This window comes from Mytilus californianus, unplaced genomic scaffold (genome assembly GCF_021869535.1).
Source record: "Mytilus californianus isolate M0D057914Y unplaced genomic scaffold, xbMytCali1.0.p SCAF_19, whole genome shotgun sequence".
Lineage (NCBI taxonomy): Eukaryota > Metazoa > Mollusca > Bivalvia > Mytilida > Mytilidae > Mytilus > Mytilus californianus.
Window position 1 is genome coordinate 1,699,313 of NW_026262667.1, and position 18,011 is coordinate 1,717,323.

Genomic DNA, 18,011 nt, shown 5'->3' on the forward strand with positions numbered 1-18,011 from the left:
CACAAAATGTTATCACACACTACAGTAAGGGGAGTCAGTTAAGTTTGTCTATTTTTAGATACTATACAGGTAATCTTTTGACGCTACGTATACAACCTGTGTGACCTGTGTAGTGATTTTGATTTTACGATAAATTCATGAATGAACGATAATTTTATGAATGAACATGAGCACCTGACCTCTTTCTTAAACACTATTAAACATATAAAACCGTATTTAATAAGAAGATAATTCAGTCAAATTTTCAGTACCAAATCAACAACTGAAATGATTCCATTTTTTGATGAAACATCGTACGAACGGAGAACGGAATCGCAGGTATAAAAATGCACTTTTTTCCCTTGTAATGACCGCGGATCTATAATTTTTATAGATCGGTTGAAATCCCAAAACTAATTTGCATAATGGAAATTTAGGCGATAGCAATACAGCGGAATGACCTCAAGGTCATCCTCTGTAAAAAGCACAAAAACTTTGAAGATGAGACAAGACTATGAAAACACGAAATCTAAAAATAGAGAACGTAGAACAAGCTTTTAAGATTTGAGTATTGTGAATTGGGTTTCTAATGGCGATTGAAACATATTGGGAAGTAAATTTCATCATGACATTCATTAAAACGACAATGAAATTATTTACTTCCATATTGATATACATTCAATTATCAATTAACCAATGTATGAACTATATATTTGCATAATATTTTACTATAAAGCTAAGAAGATTTCATTGCAAATGAGACAACTTTCCACAGAGACCAAATGACGTAGAATGTTCCTATTTATCTTAAACTAATATGAGATAGACGTTGAAGTGATTCTCCTGAACGCTATTGGTAATAATCCCTCAAAAGTTTAATTAATTTTCATTTACTTTCGAAAATAGCAAACAATGTTTTGATCGTATTAGTATTCACAGGAAAAAATTGATTTATGCGATGTTTGTTCGGTTCATTACTTTCTAACCAAAAATCAACATGTTTTATTTACACCTACAAAGCCAATAAAGTAATAATGACGCTAATGATTACTTTCAACTAAGCTGACTTTTAATTGAGTCCTTTGTTAAAGAGAAAACTCAACATTAATTCATAGTATGACTATTAGATTGGAGAATGAAGTTGAATTCAATAGGAAAGTTATGCACGGCTCATATCATCTGATTTTATATTTAGCTGTTTTGAAGACACACTTAATGAATCTCAAGTATGTTTGATATTGATAGAAAATAATATTACTAACAATAAATTGACTTAGAACAGAACAAGCATTGATTTATCGTTTTATGGAAACACTCGAGTCGCGAAATAGATTGTTTCCATCTTTTTTTTAAGTTGCACAAAGGTCAAAAAGGATATAGACGTTCATAGTGTTCCATTCCATTTCAATTCGGTAAGTTTTTCAGAATACTGCTTTCATTCACTAATAAAATGGAAAAGTCGTTGGACATTACCTTGCAATCTAAACTTTTTATACGAAATGTATTATTATCCTAGCGTCATAGCCTAAACGACGGAGGACATTTTAGCGCATTGATAGGATAGCGAGAGAAAAAATAATCGGATATGTTGTTGTTTATAATTTGATGAAAGTATCCAGAAAAAGTAAATGGCCGGGTAAAATTAGCAACATATTGCACTTTCATTTCTTCTGTTTGTTCAACGACATTTATTTCCATAATTTACCAAATTTTAAATGCATGCAACGTAACCATTAAGCCCATTAAGCCAGCAAAAAGTACTGTTCACGGTTTTAGTATGGTGAGTAAACCAAGTAAGTTTTCGCTAAAATGGGCCACCGAAAATACAGGTGAACAGATTAATCCGGCGCTAAAATGGGCTATAATCTCTGCGCTGAAATTTCCACTAGTAGTTTTAACTTTTTCGTTGAAATATTCTGCGCCCAGTTTAATATGTCATTTTTTTTTAGAATTGAATGCTTCTTTTTGTAATTATATTGGGGTGTAAAAGAGTTGATCGAAAATAAACTGACAACGCCATGGCTAAAAAAGAAAAAAACCAACAGACAAACAATAGTACACAAAACACAACATAGAAAACTAAAAACTGAGCAACACGAACCCTACCAAAAACTGGGGGGGGGGAGTTGTCATGAAAAGCACGTGGTGTCATGAACGTTGATTTTTTTTTGAGAAATACAATTTGATGTTGGTATGCCTCACGATTGCTTTCAGCCAATCAAAAGTACGGATTTTTATGAAACTTACGTGTAATGTAATTATATCTTGATAAACTGGAAAAATCAAGATACTGCAGGTAAGCTATTTCGAAATAACACCTGTATTTGTAAAGTAACCTTTTTAAAGTCACAACTAACTAATAGTTACATGACTATACAAAAAAGACAATACAAAAGATGATCACTGAAATAATACAAATAATCAAAATAAACGAGCAATGCTTTTTTTTAAAGGATGCTTGGCCAATTTATCTCTGATCAAAACCGAGAGTGATATATATTCCCGGGAAGGTACATATGCATTACTCCTCACGTGGTATCCGTCCCATTGCACTCAAGTCAAATCCATTTTTAACGTATCGATAATGAGTACAATCAAGTGTGAAAATGGAACACCTCAGAAATATTGCTACAGGTCGTCTTGGAAACAGCCAAATCAGGTGTAGGAGCTGAAAAGCTTGAATACACGTTCTTCTCAATAAATGTAGCCTGATTATTCAGTTCAGAGAAAGAAATTATGTTGACATAATCCCTTGAACAGTTAATTACTAGTAACTGTGAGAATTTTAGAATCATATGCACGAGACAAATTTCAGAATAACAATATCTATCGCAGTATTCTTACGTATCACTTTTTAATGATTAGAATGAAATAGAATATTAAGGTGTTATATTTGATGGGTACGAATAAATCTTCCTTATGATGATCTACACCTGCTTCTATGCCTGGTACCAACTACCTCGAGTTGATATGTTTTCTTCAACTACTGTTAATATACAGATGTGAAGAGTTCACACTTTACACTTGGAAGTGTCCTCGTTAATCCATTTCGAGTTATCCTGAAAAAATAAATAGAAGGGAGGGCAATCCGTTGTCAGTATAACAAAACAAAAGATAACCGACTTGCTTTTTATAGTATGAAAGTAAGGGTATGTAAGATAAAATCGATAGTGTCATGAGCAGCTGTATAAATAATAACATATTTTTTTCGTGAAACAAAGTCTAAGCAACCTAAGAGTGAAGCGGGAGGTCACTGAAAATACACCAAACCTTTATTATCTTTACCTCTTTAAAGAATTTAACTTATCAAATCAACGAATTTACAAAGAACGGCCGTTGTTGCTTATCGTTTTAAAGGGAATAATTAATTGATTGATTAATAGGTGTTTAACACCACTTTCAGCACTATTGTGCTATTTTGTGGCGGTCAGTTTTTATTTTTGGAGGAAGCTGGAGTGCCCGGAGAGAACCACCGATCTTCGATAGGAAAACTTAAAAAGAATAAGCTGTGGTATCATATCATTGCCACTAAGACAACTATCCACCATTAACCTTACATTTGTTGCTTATCGTCTACATTTTTATAAATCATTTAACAGATTGTTCGTAAAGAATTCAATGTCTTTGAAGATTGCATTTATGTTCAACTTTTAATACGTTCTCGTAGGTTCTAATTTCCGTCAGTTAAATTTGTTCATTAATAAAAATGTTAAGTTCGTAAACATGAATCTAATAAATCGATAAAATGAATAATCTATACTTTATAAAACGTATAGGCTCATACAATCTCAAAATACAATTGAACATCGTGATAACATGTAATTTTTTTCCAACCTTGAAATTTACAATTATCAGATAATCTTAGACACAGAAAAGAACTTCTTGTGAAGTGAACTATATTTTACAACCAATTGTAAAATTAACGAGGTAAATTTTTATAAGGAGAATCTGTACCATGGTCTCTATATAAATGAATATTATATCTACCTTTATATATTTTAAAAATGATAATGGTGGTAATTAATCAGATATCTTTTATTAAAAAAAGGTTGCCCTTGACTGCATTTTTTTTTAAATGTTCTCTTTCTGTTTTTAATAGTTGTGTATTCCTTTTGTTAGACCTCCTAGTCTATTGCATAGAACTGTTGTTTATAAATCTATACTACTAGTATCATCTGTTTGGTACCTTTTGAATTTACTGGAATCATTTTGATATTATAGTTTACGTTCACAAATACAATATAGTTTCATATATACTAGTATCTAAATTTATGTAATAACAAATTTGTGTTACAACTAGATTTATAATCATATGTAGTGATGAATACTTCGATCTATTCTGTTGTTCATGTTAAATGCTTTTACGTTATTAAATTTTGTATCGCTTTAACGCTCTATAATTAAGGGCAACCTATATATTTATTTCGTGCTTTCTGCCGGAGAATGAGAAAAGAAAGTCAAAAGAGATTTTAGCACTAAATTGTGCACTTTTGTTATCCCTTAATTCAGCAATAATTTAATATAATCTCTCTATCATAGTACATAAGCTATATGTATTGCTGTCTAATGCATGAGGGTCTGAATGGGGGAGGGGAGGGGTCTTCGTTTCTGTATTCTTTAACTTTTAATGCAATTTTTCTCTGTTCTGTATAAATTTTGCTCAATAGTTTCTTATTCTTATATCTAAGAAACCCATTAATCTCTATTCTTTATTTTTTTATATATTTTTGTCTTTTCTTTATTTGTTTTGTCAACTTTTCTGTAGTTTTGACCTATTATTCTCCCCCAATGATGACCGGCGAACAGAAAAAAGGTTACTCTTAGTCTTCTTCCGACCGGAAGTTAAACCCTTGCCAAAGTGGGGCGTCCGTCTGGCTGTGTGGGATGTAAAATCACGCAGCCACGTCCGGTGGTCAGAATAGGGCCGTTAAATCCGATGCCTCGTGTAGGTGTAGAGAGAGTGCCACATTCTCTGCACGTTCAGAATCATTGCTACAACTCTTTTAATGGTCCGTAAGTGACCTGTTGCAAGGCAAAGTTGCTGTCCCTATCCAATATACCCTCATTTTCCTGTCTCAGTCCAAATTACACGACCTTTCATCCCGCACGGGATCTTTTACAGGACCTATCTATTGTATTTATTGTTAATTTGTTCTCGTCCTGAACATGCATTGAATATTTGCCACAGGACGTTAATCAATCAACAATCAATCTATTTATTTTGTAAAACCCACCCAGACCCTATAGATATAAACCATAATGTCCTCCTATATGTAGATATGATTTACTGTTTTAGCTAGATTGTATTTACTTAACAGTTATATGGAAATATTGTACCTTGGTATTATTTAGTCTATACAAACACTCATATGTACAGCAATACATTTTTAATATCAATAGTTTTAATTTAGATATATAACACTGTTATATATTTTTTAAAACAAATTCTAATATCTGATTGGAAAACAAGTCTTAAATTCAATATAAACAAATAAAAAGCGATTTGGAGTAATCAAACTTCACAATGAAACCGTTAAGATACAGCGATTGTTTAAACATCTGATCAAAAATACTTGTGAGGTAAACGTCAATGGGAAGCAACCCAACGACATGAAATAGCCGAATGACATGTAACTTCCTCAGTCAAAGTATATTTTAGATGATTTTGGCTATTCGTTTAATTTTCGTTTTGGTCATATAGCTCCTAACGTTTTACATATTTATAAACCCTTGGCTTTCATATGTTTAGGCTAAAGCGTTCAAAATGAAGGAAGAATGGAGAAATGCGCTTGTGACGCACCAAATTTGTAAAGTGTTATCTTCATTTCCACTTGTCGTAACCACAATACCGTATTCGTTTCCACTTGCCGTAACCACAATACCGTATTCGTTTCTTCGATTGTGACATTACTGAAAGTGACTCATAACAGTTATTTTACTTTTAACAAGTAGTATGACGGATGCCTTCAGTCGGCAGGGACTCGGCATACCTTTCCGGAGAACAGGAGTTCACAGCCGGTTTTTGGTCCCATTGTCTGTATCACTCTGCTCAGCTCTTAATAAAATTGCATATCACGACTTAGTGACGTCAAATATGTTGAACCAGGACTTTTAAAATAACTTTGACCCGGACATATCACCGACGTCATAATGAATGAACCGACGTTGATAAGTTTTATCCGAACTTATCAAGTCATCTTCCGGTTTGCTGGTGAAACAAAGAAAAACACTTGTTTCTAGTATACAAAATACGCAAATACAACCCGATAAATTGATAAATCGATAATTGATATTGAGATTGTAAAATATCACCTGTTCGACACAATATGAAGCTTTTTTTAAACTTTTTTGAAATAAAAAAAGCAAAAAGCATTGTGTTATTGTGCTATGGTCATTTTTTGTATTCTTGTCATTCATTTTTGCTTATGTGCTTTGTCTGTATGCCATTTTGTTTTCTTTGTTGACATATTTGTTTGTTTTATAGTGATTAAGATTATGACACAATGTTGACTGTTGTACCCCTATTTTCGACATTTTTACCTATTATGTCTGGTTGTTTTGTTCACACATTGTTGTCAACATAATGGAATTTTATGCGACTGTCATACAAGTGAGAGGTTTGTCTAACTATAAAACCAAGTTTAATCCACCATTTTCTACATAAGGAAATGACTGTACCAAGTCAGGAATATGACAGTTGTTTTCTATTCGTTTGATGTGTTTGAGCTTTTGATTTTGCCATTTGGTAAGGGACTTTCTGTTTTGAATTTTCCTTGGAGTTCGGTATTTTTGTTGTTTTTTTTTTAGTATTGCTTCAAAAGAAATGTGTTAAAGTAAATCAAAGAAAATTTAAACTTCAGTATAAAATTTTTGTCAATCATCAAATGTTATCTGAAAGAGTGGGATTGAACTTTTTTTATTTTATTCGGTGTGATTTTTTATAAGATTTATATTTAAAAACAAGTCCGATACAAAACGTCAACATCAAGATTTAATAGTATCGGGAAATCAGTGATAACTAGAACTTTGGCATCAAGGTTATCAATATAAGAAACAATACATGTTCAAAACATCAAATCGTTATTCATCATTTTCTTTTTATGTGAATAACTGGGATATGTCTTGTTTTGTTCATAATATAATAGTTTTTATTGTAAGTTAAGGTCTTACGATAAACATATAATTTTAAATGGCCATGTTGTTGTATCATGCCTAAACAATACACAAAAGGGTTTTCATTATTATTTAAGGTATGAACGTCAACCTCTTTCTGTGTAAAAGTCCTTCCGGGCCATAACAAGACATTAAAAGATTTGCTTTATGATCAGATAAACGCTAACTTTTGACTTTGTTTGGGATTAAAAGATATGAGGCTGAAATAAATAAATAAAGCAATTAAACTTTGTATTGTTAATTCACATTAAAAGTCAAAACGTGTTTGATATTTAATTTCGTTAATTCTTATACCAGGGAAATCGGAAGTTATTTAATGGTAAAGTTTAAATGACTAATGTTTTCTTTAGGACAAAAGGCTGTTTCTTATTGACGCAAATATTAATGGGCATCTGAAAACATTTTCATCTACAAAGTGAGATCAAATCATTTGTACTGATTTTAAGGTTGTTTTAATTATTTGTGATGTCCAGACATGCTTAATTTTGGTTAATGTTCCGATGTATTGTCAACCAGTTTGTATCGTTAACCTTTTAAGGTTACTTTTAAATATAAAGATTCACTTTAAGGTTTAAATAAGTTTTCAGTTATCTCTGTATTAGAATAATACCCAGCTGGATCAAGCTTACGTGTACATATGAGAAGGTAGGAATCATTACGTAAATAAATATTCCCATGATAAATTAGAGTAATTTTCTTGTGGTACATGTTTTTTTTTTTTAAATCTTATCTTGATCATTTATTTTGTTGTTGAAAACCATATATTTGGACCGTGAACACACATTTTAAACAAATTTTATCTCTTGTCTTATTTTTTTATGCTAGTATAAAAATGAGGAGATGTGGTATGATTGCCAATGAGAAAACTATCCAGAAGAGTTAAAATGGAGTGGTAGTAAGCAATTACAGGCCATCGTATAGTCGGCTAAAAAAGGTCCCGGCAATGATTTTTTAAATGAAACCAAATTCCAAAATGTACACTTTGTTGTTAATTTCTGTGTCATTTGGTCTCTTGTGGAGAGTTGTCACATTGGCAATCATACCACATTTTCTTTTTTATACTTTGATATTAATTGATAAAAATTGTTAAATGTTTTTAAAGGTTAATATGCAGAGTTGTCAATAAATAACATTAATGAACTATGAGTTGCCATCTATAAATTCTGTCATTCGTTATTCTCCACCAAATTGGTATTATCTGTAACAACATTAAACTTGTTTATAGCGTTATATTCAATATGTACTTGTATAAGAAATATCAGGGTTTTTTTTTCAAAAAGCGACGATAGGAAAATATATTACATCATAATCTTTCACAATATTGAAAGTTCGGGATCATTAAAGATACAAATACTAATACGTCTTTCCATTGATATAAAAGTAAAAGTACGTTTTAAAAAACTAAAAAATAGTATTTCTTGACGTCTGTGATTAGAATTTAATAACATTTAGTATATTTCAAAAGAAACACACTATATGCATCGTTTACTGCAAACTATGTTGAATACATTTCGAATTCTGCTTCGGACATGATACACCAAACATTGTCAATTGACTTGCGAATGATTATCGATTAAACACTTCAATTTCAATACTGAAGGAGCACTGACGTTCCTTCTCACTGTTGAGTGGGAAAACAAGGAGAGCTTTCTGTTACTTTTTTGAATAGGTAAGCTCAGAATTTAAATAACGTTTTAAAACAACATAAAATGATTTCCATGGAAAAAAAACCCATTTAAACATAGTCTGAACTTATATATATTGATAAAATTTAATTTTTATTTGGATTTAAATCTATCGAATAACGATTATTGTAACTTTTGTATAAAATTATTTCCGTTGGAAAAAATCCGTCAAAATAGAATCGGAATGACTTCATATACAAAATTGACTTTTAATTTTGGGCATTAACTCTATCAAATAACTTTTATTTTTAACTTTATTTGTACTTAAAATTTAAATTGACAATCGACGTTTTTAATATTCAATCAGCCTGTTTACTTGACAAAATTCAAGTGTAAAATTTCAAAACAATATGACGATAATTTATAAATAAAATTATGTTTACTCTAAGAACAAAAGACGGTCGTTTTCCTTGACATATTTTTTGTACGTTTGAGAAAAACATTTATCTAATCTTATAGTGATCAGACTATGGATAAGATTTTGAATAATTGAGTTAATAAATGTGTGTAAGCAGACATGATAATTTGTATGTTTGTTGAGATGTGTGGTTACCCGGGCTAGTTATGTTGACAGTTTAAACATTTATTTGATTTTATTAAACCTATAATCACTTTGTATGTTTAAAGTGCTAACCCATCATTTAAGGTAAAATACCTGGAGAAGATACATGTAATAACGGCAGGTAGGCATTTTAATTCTTATCAGTTCTCAGTTTACAAAGTTTTAACATATATCGAATTACTAGCAGATGTAAAATTTTCAATCAAAAGCAATAACCAATAAGTTTGCAAATTTGAATAAAATATCGAAGTTTTCTTCTTCTCTTTGGTGACTATGCAACACAATATGTGTAGTGTTGTTGCAGTCGAAGAGGAATAGTTTTATGTTATATAATACATGTTCGTTGTCTGTCAGATTTATGACGGCTATTCTTGATACTGTTTATCATATTTTTAATATTCTTCCGTATCCTAGCTTTACTTTCAATATCATGCAGACAATGACAGATTATTTTCAAGCAGTGAAATATAAAAAGTTCAGTAGAATGCGAATGCTGGTAAACTTTGGGGAAATAACGGTTGCCATTCAGCAAGTGCACTAGCTCTCACTGACGTTGCGCACGATGTTGGTACCAATTCCATTTTGCTATAGATTAGCATAAAAATAAATACGTAGACTGGTCAGATCGATAAAAATATAGTGATTTCTGATTGAATTCATTCCATTAGACTTGAAATTAAAGAAAAAAGGAACCGAAATTTGAAATACCAGGAATTATAACACTTAATTATCACATTTTTACGCAAAAACGTAATGTCCAACGTTTCATTTTGTATACAAAAGATCAGAGTTCCGTTTCTCTCCTACGGTATTTTTTCTCTGATCATCGTAGAACTTCACAATAATATTGCTATTGTTATAATTATTCGCGTGTTAAAGCAAAATCAATATCACTGAAACCGTTATCCGGAAAATGTTATTTTTGTAAACGGTCTGAAAAATGTCCAACCGTATGCAAAGTAAGTATATTTCGGGTTTGCGCATTTATACCGTGAAATTGAAAAAGCTGAGAGAAAAAATATTTATTATATTTTGAAAGTTTTTTTACTTTTCTCCTGGTTCATGATATTTTTTTGCCGGAAACCATGCGTATAGTTTCTATTGCAATGACTTCAAAAAGTATAGCCATCTTGTCCCAACGAAAAAAACGCTGTATTTTCTTTAAAATTGAGGTTTTAACCAGCTGTCTATCAAATAAGCATAGTTAGATCATAAAAAAAAAAACTTGGCGGTAAAGGTTTTTCTGTTTTTCTTCTTAAACAATATAGTGTTTAATATTTTTTCGTTAGGCAACAAGGTTTTTAGATCGTTTCAAAAAGTATAGCCGTTTTGTCCCAACGTTCGCAAAACGTAATTGATGTCATGCTCTGGTTTTTAATTTTATATCGTAATTATTTGTTTCCAGTTTAATTCGAATGAAAATAAAAATACATGTATAAATTACAATACAACCAATGTATGAGAAAGGAATAGTTTAAGTTTAAATTCAAATGTTGACCAAATGAGATCGATATAAAAAAAATATCGGGATCTTAGGGTTTTTTTTTTTATAGCATATTTGTTTTATATAAGGAACATTGTCTATCTGCAAGTTTTAAATCGTCAAAAGTAACATGTATATTTTTTTGTTAATAAAATAAAATAGAGAAAACCCATTGCTGGCAATTATAACAAACAAAGATATGCCACAAATATACGGAAATGAGAAAATTTAAAACATGAGTCCCGAATGTTTAACTTCCTAAATATTTTGCGACAAAGAAAGCATCGGGAAATGATAAAATATAGAAAGGAAACGGAAACGGGAAGAAATGCAACAAAAGGAATAAATATGCAAAAAAATAGAATATGAATTCAAAATCTAATTTATATTAAAAATAAATCTGTGTAAATTTGGACATTATTGTATCGGATTCGTTAATGCGAACTGCTGCCGAAAGGAAAATTATCAATTATGGCCTGGAAAGACTGACAACTCCTGTAAATGAATTTCATTAAAAAATAATCTATACGACCACTTTGAGTTTTATTTGTAAATTTATGCATTTTTTCAGACAAACCGAAATCGGTTACCAAATTCACAACAGTAAATTGACATCATCAATAATATGCTTGAACGCCTGAAACTTTCTTTGAAATCGTCGATATCGCCTTATTTTGAGGAACGTCGTGAAACGCTAAGTAGTACCAACATCGTGCGCAACGTCACTGCTTTCACATTTCTTCGTTCTATATGGACTGTGCTAACATCGTTTTTTGACAATAGTCAAAGTTGTGCACACATCTTTTGGTTGCACAATTCTTGCTTGATTCTTCTGTGTCGTAAATGTAATGCAAAAGTTGTGGTTTTCTTGTTTCTTAGTAACCACTTTATTTTTGCTGAAGAGATGAATTTTGCTTACTATTATATACCTTTCTACAGTTTAATGATTTTAATAGAGTATTTTCCAGTTCTTGTAGAGGCAAATAGCAAAAAGCTATTTTCTTTAATTTTACCTGCATTTTGAAAACAAATAAAAAAATCTTGCAATAGGATCAGTACGAGGCACACAATTTGCCAGTCATAATTTTGCGTAAAAATAATTAACTTTTTTTTTGGGCATTAAAAGCAAATTTTTAATACGATAATGCAAAGAAATCGATCAAGTTAACACGAAAAGTCTCGTCTTTGACGTGTCTATCCCACACTTACGCGGCCATGACAGAATTGTGTGATCTGCTTGTATAATCAACATCTATAAAAAAAAAATCGGAATTCTAGTATCATATCCTCCATACTATAAGTCCTCCATCTCATATTTACATACTTACTACTGATCGCCTCAGTTAATAGAAAGTAAGACAAATGAGACATTCATAAATTTGACGCTATACATCTTATGCTGCTCGTTTGATTCCTGACAAGAGTGTTTGATTCATGTTAAGGGCATCATTGTGTCTTTGATGAGAGTTGTCTCATTGGCAATCATACCACATTTCTTTTTATGATTAAAAGCGGCTTTTTTTTTTTCATTTGCGCGTAGCGATTTTGTGTCATGAAATGTTACATCATAGCCTTTCTTTTCAATTAAGTTAACAGTTAACTCCAACTGAAATTTATGTTGTACCATAAAAACATTATAGAAGCACGTAACAGCTTGAACTTATAAAACTATAATATTGAAAACAAATCTGGGTTTTCTTGATTGGAAACGTAAATAAAAGAATTATGTCTATTTCCTGTTAAATTCAATATCAAAACAACGGTTTATTATAGATTTATTAAAACAATGTCAAATAAATGCATTGGAATAAACAATATTAAAAGTATGCTTTAACTTTTCATATGTAAGCACTAGGAAGTTCTTAAACAAAAAGTTTTAAAATGACCTCAAACCACTTTTTGTAAAGCGAATCGATTACATTACTAACGCAAAATACAGAATTCAAACATTTAAAATCAAGATAGAAAAAAAAACTGAACTCTTGGCTTCTTTGAATACTGTGAACTAACTTATTTTCGCGGATATTTTTTTCTTAATAATAATTTTTCATGCGATTTCGCTGAAATTTATGGTTACGACTTTCTAGCGTGCTTATAGAAAATATCGTAGTTTGTCATATTCGCGTTATTTTCTAATCCCGAAAGTCGCGAAAATAAATCGCTTGCGAATATAAGTAAGTGTATAGTACTTTAAAGCCTAATAGATGTTAATATATTCTATCTTAAGTTTTACCCCTGAAAGTGGGAGAGAAAGGATATGTCATTTAGCTTTTCGACTGCTTATTTTTGTTAATATATATTTCATGAATTCATGTTGCTGCTGGTTTCCTAAGTAAATACTAAGGTTAATACAAGTGCCCGGAGCAGCTTGTCCCGTATTATAATTGTGCCTTGCTGATGTCTGCAAGCGATATACGAGTTTGATACAGACCATACGATTGATGTGTACCGAAAAAACAACGTTACATTCGGTTATCAAAAAAGAGTATATAGAAAAACAAAATCAATTCTATTTGCAACGTAAAACAACGGAACTGATCGATCTTTTCGATGTTTTATTTTTATTCAATTGTTGCCAATGACGAGAAAAACACTTTGTAAGATAATTGTAAATCCTAGTTGTCTCTATGGATCTTTCCTGTTACAACTTGAAAAATGAGTTTCACTTTAGGAGAGAGAGAACTGTTTATATAATAAGGCATATGTTAAAAATATCAATGATCATCCAGAGCAGTCATTAAAAATTAGTGGCATTGTGTGAGCTAGTCCGCTTTGTGGTGTCCACTTAATTCTGACTTGTCTTGGGTCCTCCTTCGACATTCCTGCCATCATAAAATACATAAATAGTGATTGTTTCTTATTTTTCCCCTTCATTAATATCTAATGTGAGTTTATGTATAGAATAGCATGATCAATATAACACTAGTCACTGACTTGTTAATGTATGCGTGTATAATTTAAACTTAATTTTATACATTGTTTGTATAGACCGAAATATATCAAATATTTATAGTCATCTCACAAGAGAGTTAAATCATTATAGATTCAACTTTTTGACGTGGATAATTTTATTTCTTGTTAATTTGGTTTTCTCACTTTGAATGTAAACTCATTATCATGTGGAGTTAGCTTAGGATCGTCCTTTGTCGTTTTGATTGAAATTTAGGATAATTTTGGTGTGTCATGTAGAGAAACGTACTAAAACCCTTGTAAAAGGTCATTTTCAGATAAATGGTTTCTTTTCACTTAACAAAACTCTAACAAAAGTAAGCATTCTTATACTTATTATATGAAGAGGAAGTTACGATTCCTTTTCACAATAAAAAGACTACGTATTAATCTCCACTGATCGCTATATCAGTTACAAAATAAAGATCTTTTGTGTGCCATTCGGGTTTTATGATTTATCGTTAAACGATTTCCAATTTAATGTTTCGAATTTATCATTCTTTTATATATTAAGACGATTCTAAATATTTATTTGTACAACACTTAAAACTCATAGTTGATCAACAAAACGTTTTACATTCTCGTACATATGTAGGTAGTTGTTATTGCTATTCATACTTCATATTTCGACAATTTTTACTTGTGTAATCTCAAGTGCACGTTATCTTCGTTTCCGTTAAGCCCCATATTTTAGATATTAAAAAAGCTCTGAAAAAAATCTGTAAAAGGCCTACTGGATTTGCAAGACCTTTCTCTCTCTCTCTCTCTCTCTCCTAAATTCAGCAATGTATTACAACTTTCCTTTAATCTTAAATGACTTCTATTGAATTTGCATGTATATTAGTAACAGTATAATCCAATTATTTTTTATATAACTGTATAATTGGGTTAAATTGTTATAAACATACTTTTGTGTTATAACCAACCTGTAAAGGTGTTTAGTTTAAACATTTTATTTGAAAGAGAAGCAAAAGGGCTTGGACTCGAGATATAACAATATTATATCCTCCCCCAATACAACTACCAACACAAGAACATTTAATGATGACGAAAACATGTAAGAATGTATGAACTACAAAAACAAAAATAAGGTACAATATAAATTTGAAATGACTGTATAGAGTGTGAAATCAGTTGTTTGTTGCATTGATTGATTGATTGATTGTTGGTTGCTTAACGTCCAGTGGCAAATATTTCATGCATATTCAGGATGAGAACAAATTAACAATAAATACAATAGGTAGGTTCTGTAATAGGGGCTTCCGGGATTAAGGTCGGAGAAATTTAGACTGCCACGGGAAACGAGGGTATATTGGATAGGGACAGAAATTTAGCCTTGCAACAGGTCAACTACGGACCCCTCAAAGAGTTGTTGCAAGGGTTCTTAACGTGCAAAGAGCGTGGCACTCTCTTTACACGAGGCATCGGATTTAACGTTCCCATTCTGACCGGACGTGGCTGCAAATTTGTACATCCCGCACAGCCAAACGGACGCCCCACTTTAGCAAGGGTTTTACTGCGGTCGGAGGAAGACCAATGGTGTTTGTTGTATATTCTGGATGGGTTCTCTGTCCTGATTCTGAATGATTATTGTACAAAGTCAAACATTAATATATTAAGCTCAAAGGTGTTCAATGCAGTGGAACTGGTGTTTATAGAAGGTAATATTTTTGTATTTTTCAGATCGGATAGAATTGGAAAATGGCTAGTTTGACTGTCGAGGCACTAAAGCAGCATCAGAGCGATGATATTCCTAAATCGCGTAAATTGTCCACAGCTCACAGGGACGGAAGTGACGGAATAGGGCCTTCAATAAGTGGTCCAAGTCTTCGGCGTTACTCAAGGTTGGAACCACGACCAAGTGTACAGTATGGCGCTTCTGGAAGACGCATGTCTCAGGTTTCTAGAACGAGTATCTCAGGAACTTCATTAGGCGCCAAACTTGTAATACCAGTCAAAATACAAAATACCTACAGACTTGAACCTGAACAATCGGAGAAATTTAACGCAGAATCGGTTCAAAAAATGATGACTGGTGTTTTGTCATCTTATTTGGACGGCGAAGTTTACGATCAGAAATTATGTGCGAAACATTCTCAAGAATTGTCGGATGTAATTAAAAAACGTGTGAAAGAATTGGGATATCCTAGATACAAACTAGTCTGTAATGTTATGATTGGACAAAACAGCAATCAAGGACTTCATTATTCTAGCCGTTGTTTATGGAATAAAGAAACAGACAATTATGCAGAGTCCGTTTATTCCAAAGGGTCTTTGTTTGCTGTAGCCACAATGTTTGCAACTTACTTTGAGTAAACATCGAAGGCGGTTTAGAGAATTAAAGTTTCTTTTGAATAATACTGACACATGTTTTAAATGCACTCCGGTTGTGTTTGTTCATTGGTTATATAACCGTAAATGTAAGGATATTATTAGGAATTATGGATATATAGTTAAATGAACAAATACATATTGTGACATGTTTTTTTTATTCCGTCCAAGTATTTAATTGCTGAAAGTGAAAATAATTCAGACTAGAAATTAGTAATATCGACGTTCCAGACAGTTCTTGCTAATAAAACACTAAACATTGATATGCATAGCAGTATATATTAAGTCCATAACATATGTCAATAAATGCATTGTTTACAATGAATCGTCTATTAAATAGTTTTATAGTTTATAGGTCTTGGACAAACAAAGTACGATTTAAAACCCTGGTGCACGTAAACGTGACAAATTAAATTTCATAAAATTACGAGTTTTACGAATTCAAAACGTTTGTATCCAATATTTGATTTATGTGTGTTCAATAAAGGCTGTATGCTAATCCATTACATATACCATGTTTGAATACTGAAATATTAAAGTCAATTTTGCAAACTTAAGATTGCTTTACAGACGCACTCAAATTCTCAAGTATGAAATTATCATAAGGTTGTATTTCATTTTAAGCCATATATCAACTTTAAAATATATTCAAGATTTTTCCTTTTCGTAAGTAGAACATTTTCCATGTTAATAATGCACATTGTTACCAGGTAAGAAATTGTATTCGAAGCAATTAATGGGCATTTTGGCAGCCCTTAAAAAACTTCACCTGCAAGTTGTCTGAACGCAACAGACTTGCATATAATTCAACAGTTAGTTACGTTGATGACTGCGTCAATTGATTATAGTATTAACGAAAAAAGTCCAAAAGAGGAAATTGCCTCATCATTACTAAACTTACAGGTACAATATCCTCGCTTCATTGGAATGAATAGATCAAGGTATATGGATTGGTTTATAACATGTCGCCCCATGACTTTGATTAATATCCGTGTGTGTGCCATTTATAATGGAACAAGGTGTGCAAATTTAAACAATTTAAGAATTCAAAGTACAATTTCTGATGTTCAGATATTAGACGTAAAGGTGATTTAATTTCCCAGTAGTTGATAAAGTTTGATGCAATAAGTTTTCATCTCTTCATTCAGTACATTTGTACTAGATATCTAAACTTGATATACTATTTTAAATGAAATACAGGCTGCCCGAGTTACAGATTCCTCTTATGCTAAGAACAGACTTGCACTGTCCGTGTTGATCGGATATTGATAAACACAAGCTAAAAATACCTATTACTACGTCCGTGAATAATGATATTACCGTTGGTATTATTAATGTTATTAAACGATTTCAATATGCCTATATAGCTAACATAGAATTAAAGATTGAAGACCATTCCGTAGTACGGAATATGAACAGAAATTTGCTCAACAACAGGCCAAATTTGCTCAACAACAGGCCACCTACGGAACCATCGAAGAGTTGATGCAAGGTTTCTTAGTAACGTGCATAGCGTGGCACTACCTCTATACGAGGTATCAGATTTAACGACCCCAATCTGACCGGACGTGGTTGCGTATTTATAAATCCCGCACAGCCAAACAGACAACCATCTTTGGTAAAGGTTTTACTGCCAAACCAAAGTGACCATATTTCTATTTCCCAGTCACTCGTGGAGACTACTTGTACAATATATCTCGACTAAAACTGTGTAGTAGGGTAGAATATGGTATTTTAATATTTGAATGTGTTAATCGATCCAGTAAAAGTTACAGATGCTATCTTGTATAATATTAACATCATGTTAGGCCATAGAGTCACAATATATATATATAAAGCCCACTGTTAC

At 31.7% G+C, this 18,011-nt stretch overlaps 1 protein-coding gene across 5 annotated transcripts; it reads left to right on the forward strand.

Moving 5' to 3' along the window:
• Positions 1–1,101: 1,101 nt before the first annotated feature.
• Positions 1,102–16,512, forward strand: LOC127727051 (dynein light chain Tctex-type 5-like). Of its 5 annotated transcripts, XM_052234462.1 has the most exons (3): positions 7,674–7,797; positions 9,484–9,520; positions 15,515–16,512. In XM_052234462.1, the coding sequence occupies exon 3, from the start codon at positions 15,533–15,535 to the stop codon at positions 16,145–16,147; it is 615 nt and encodes a 204-aa protein (XP_052090422.1). In that variant the 5' UTR covers positions 7,674–7,797; positions 9,484–9,520; positions 15,515–15,532; the 3' UTR covers positions 16,148–16,512. The 5 variants fall into 5 exon arrangements, with proteins under 5 accessions (XP_052090424.1, XP_052090425.1, XP_052090423.1 ...); XM_052234464.1 differs by lacking the exons at positions 7,674–7,797; positions 9,484–9,520 and adding an exon at positions 1,102–1,205; XM_052234465.1 differs by lacking the exons at positions 7,674–7,797; positions 9,484–9,520 and adding an exon at positions 1,307–1,391.
• Positions 16,513–18,011: the final 1,499 nt, after the last annotated feature.

Excerpts from the sequence above, each read along its gene's own strand:
- LOC127727051 (XM_052234464.1), top strand. The coding sequence starts at position 15,533 with ATGGCTAGTTTGACTGTCGAGGCACTAAAGCAGCATCAGAGCGATGAT.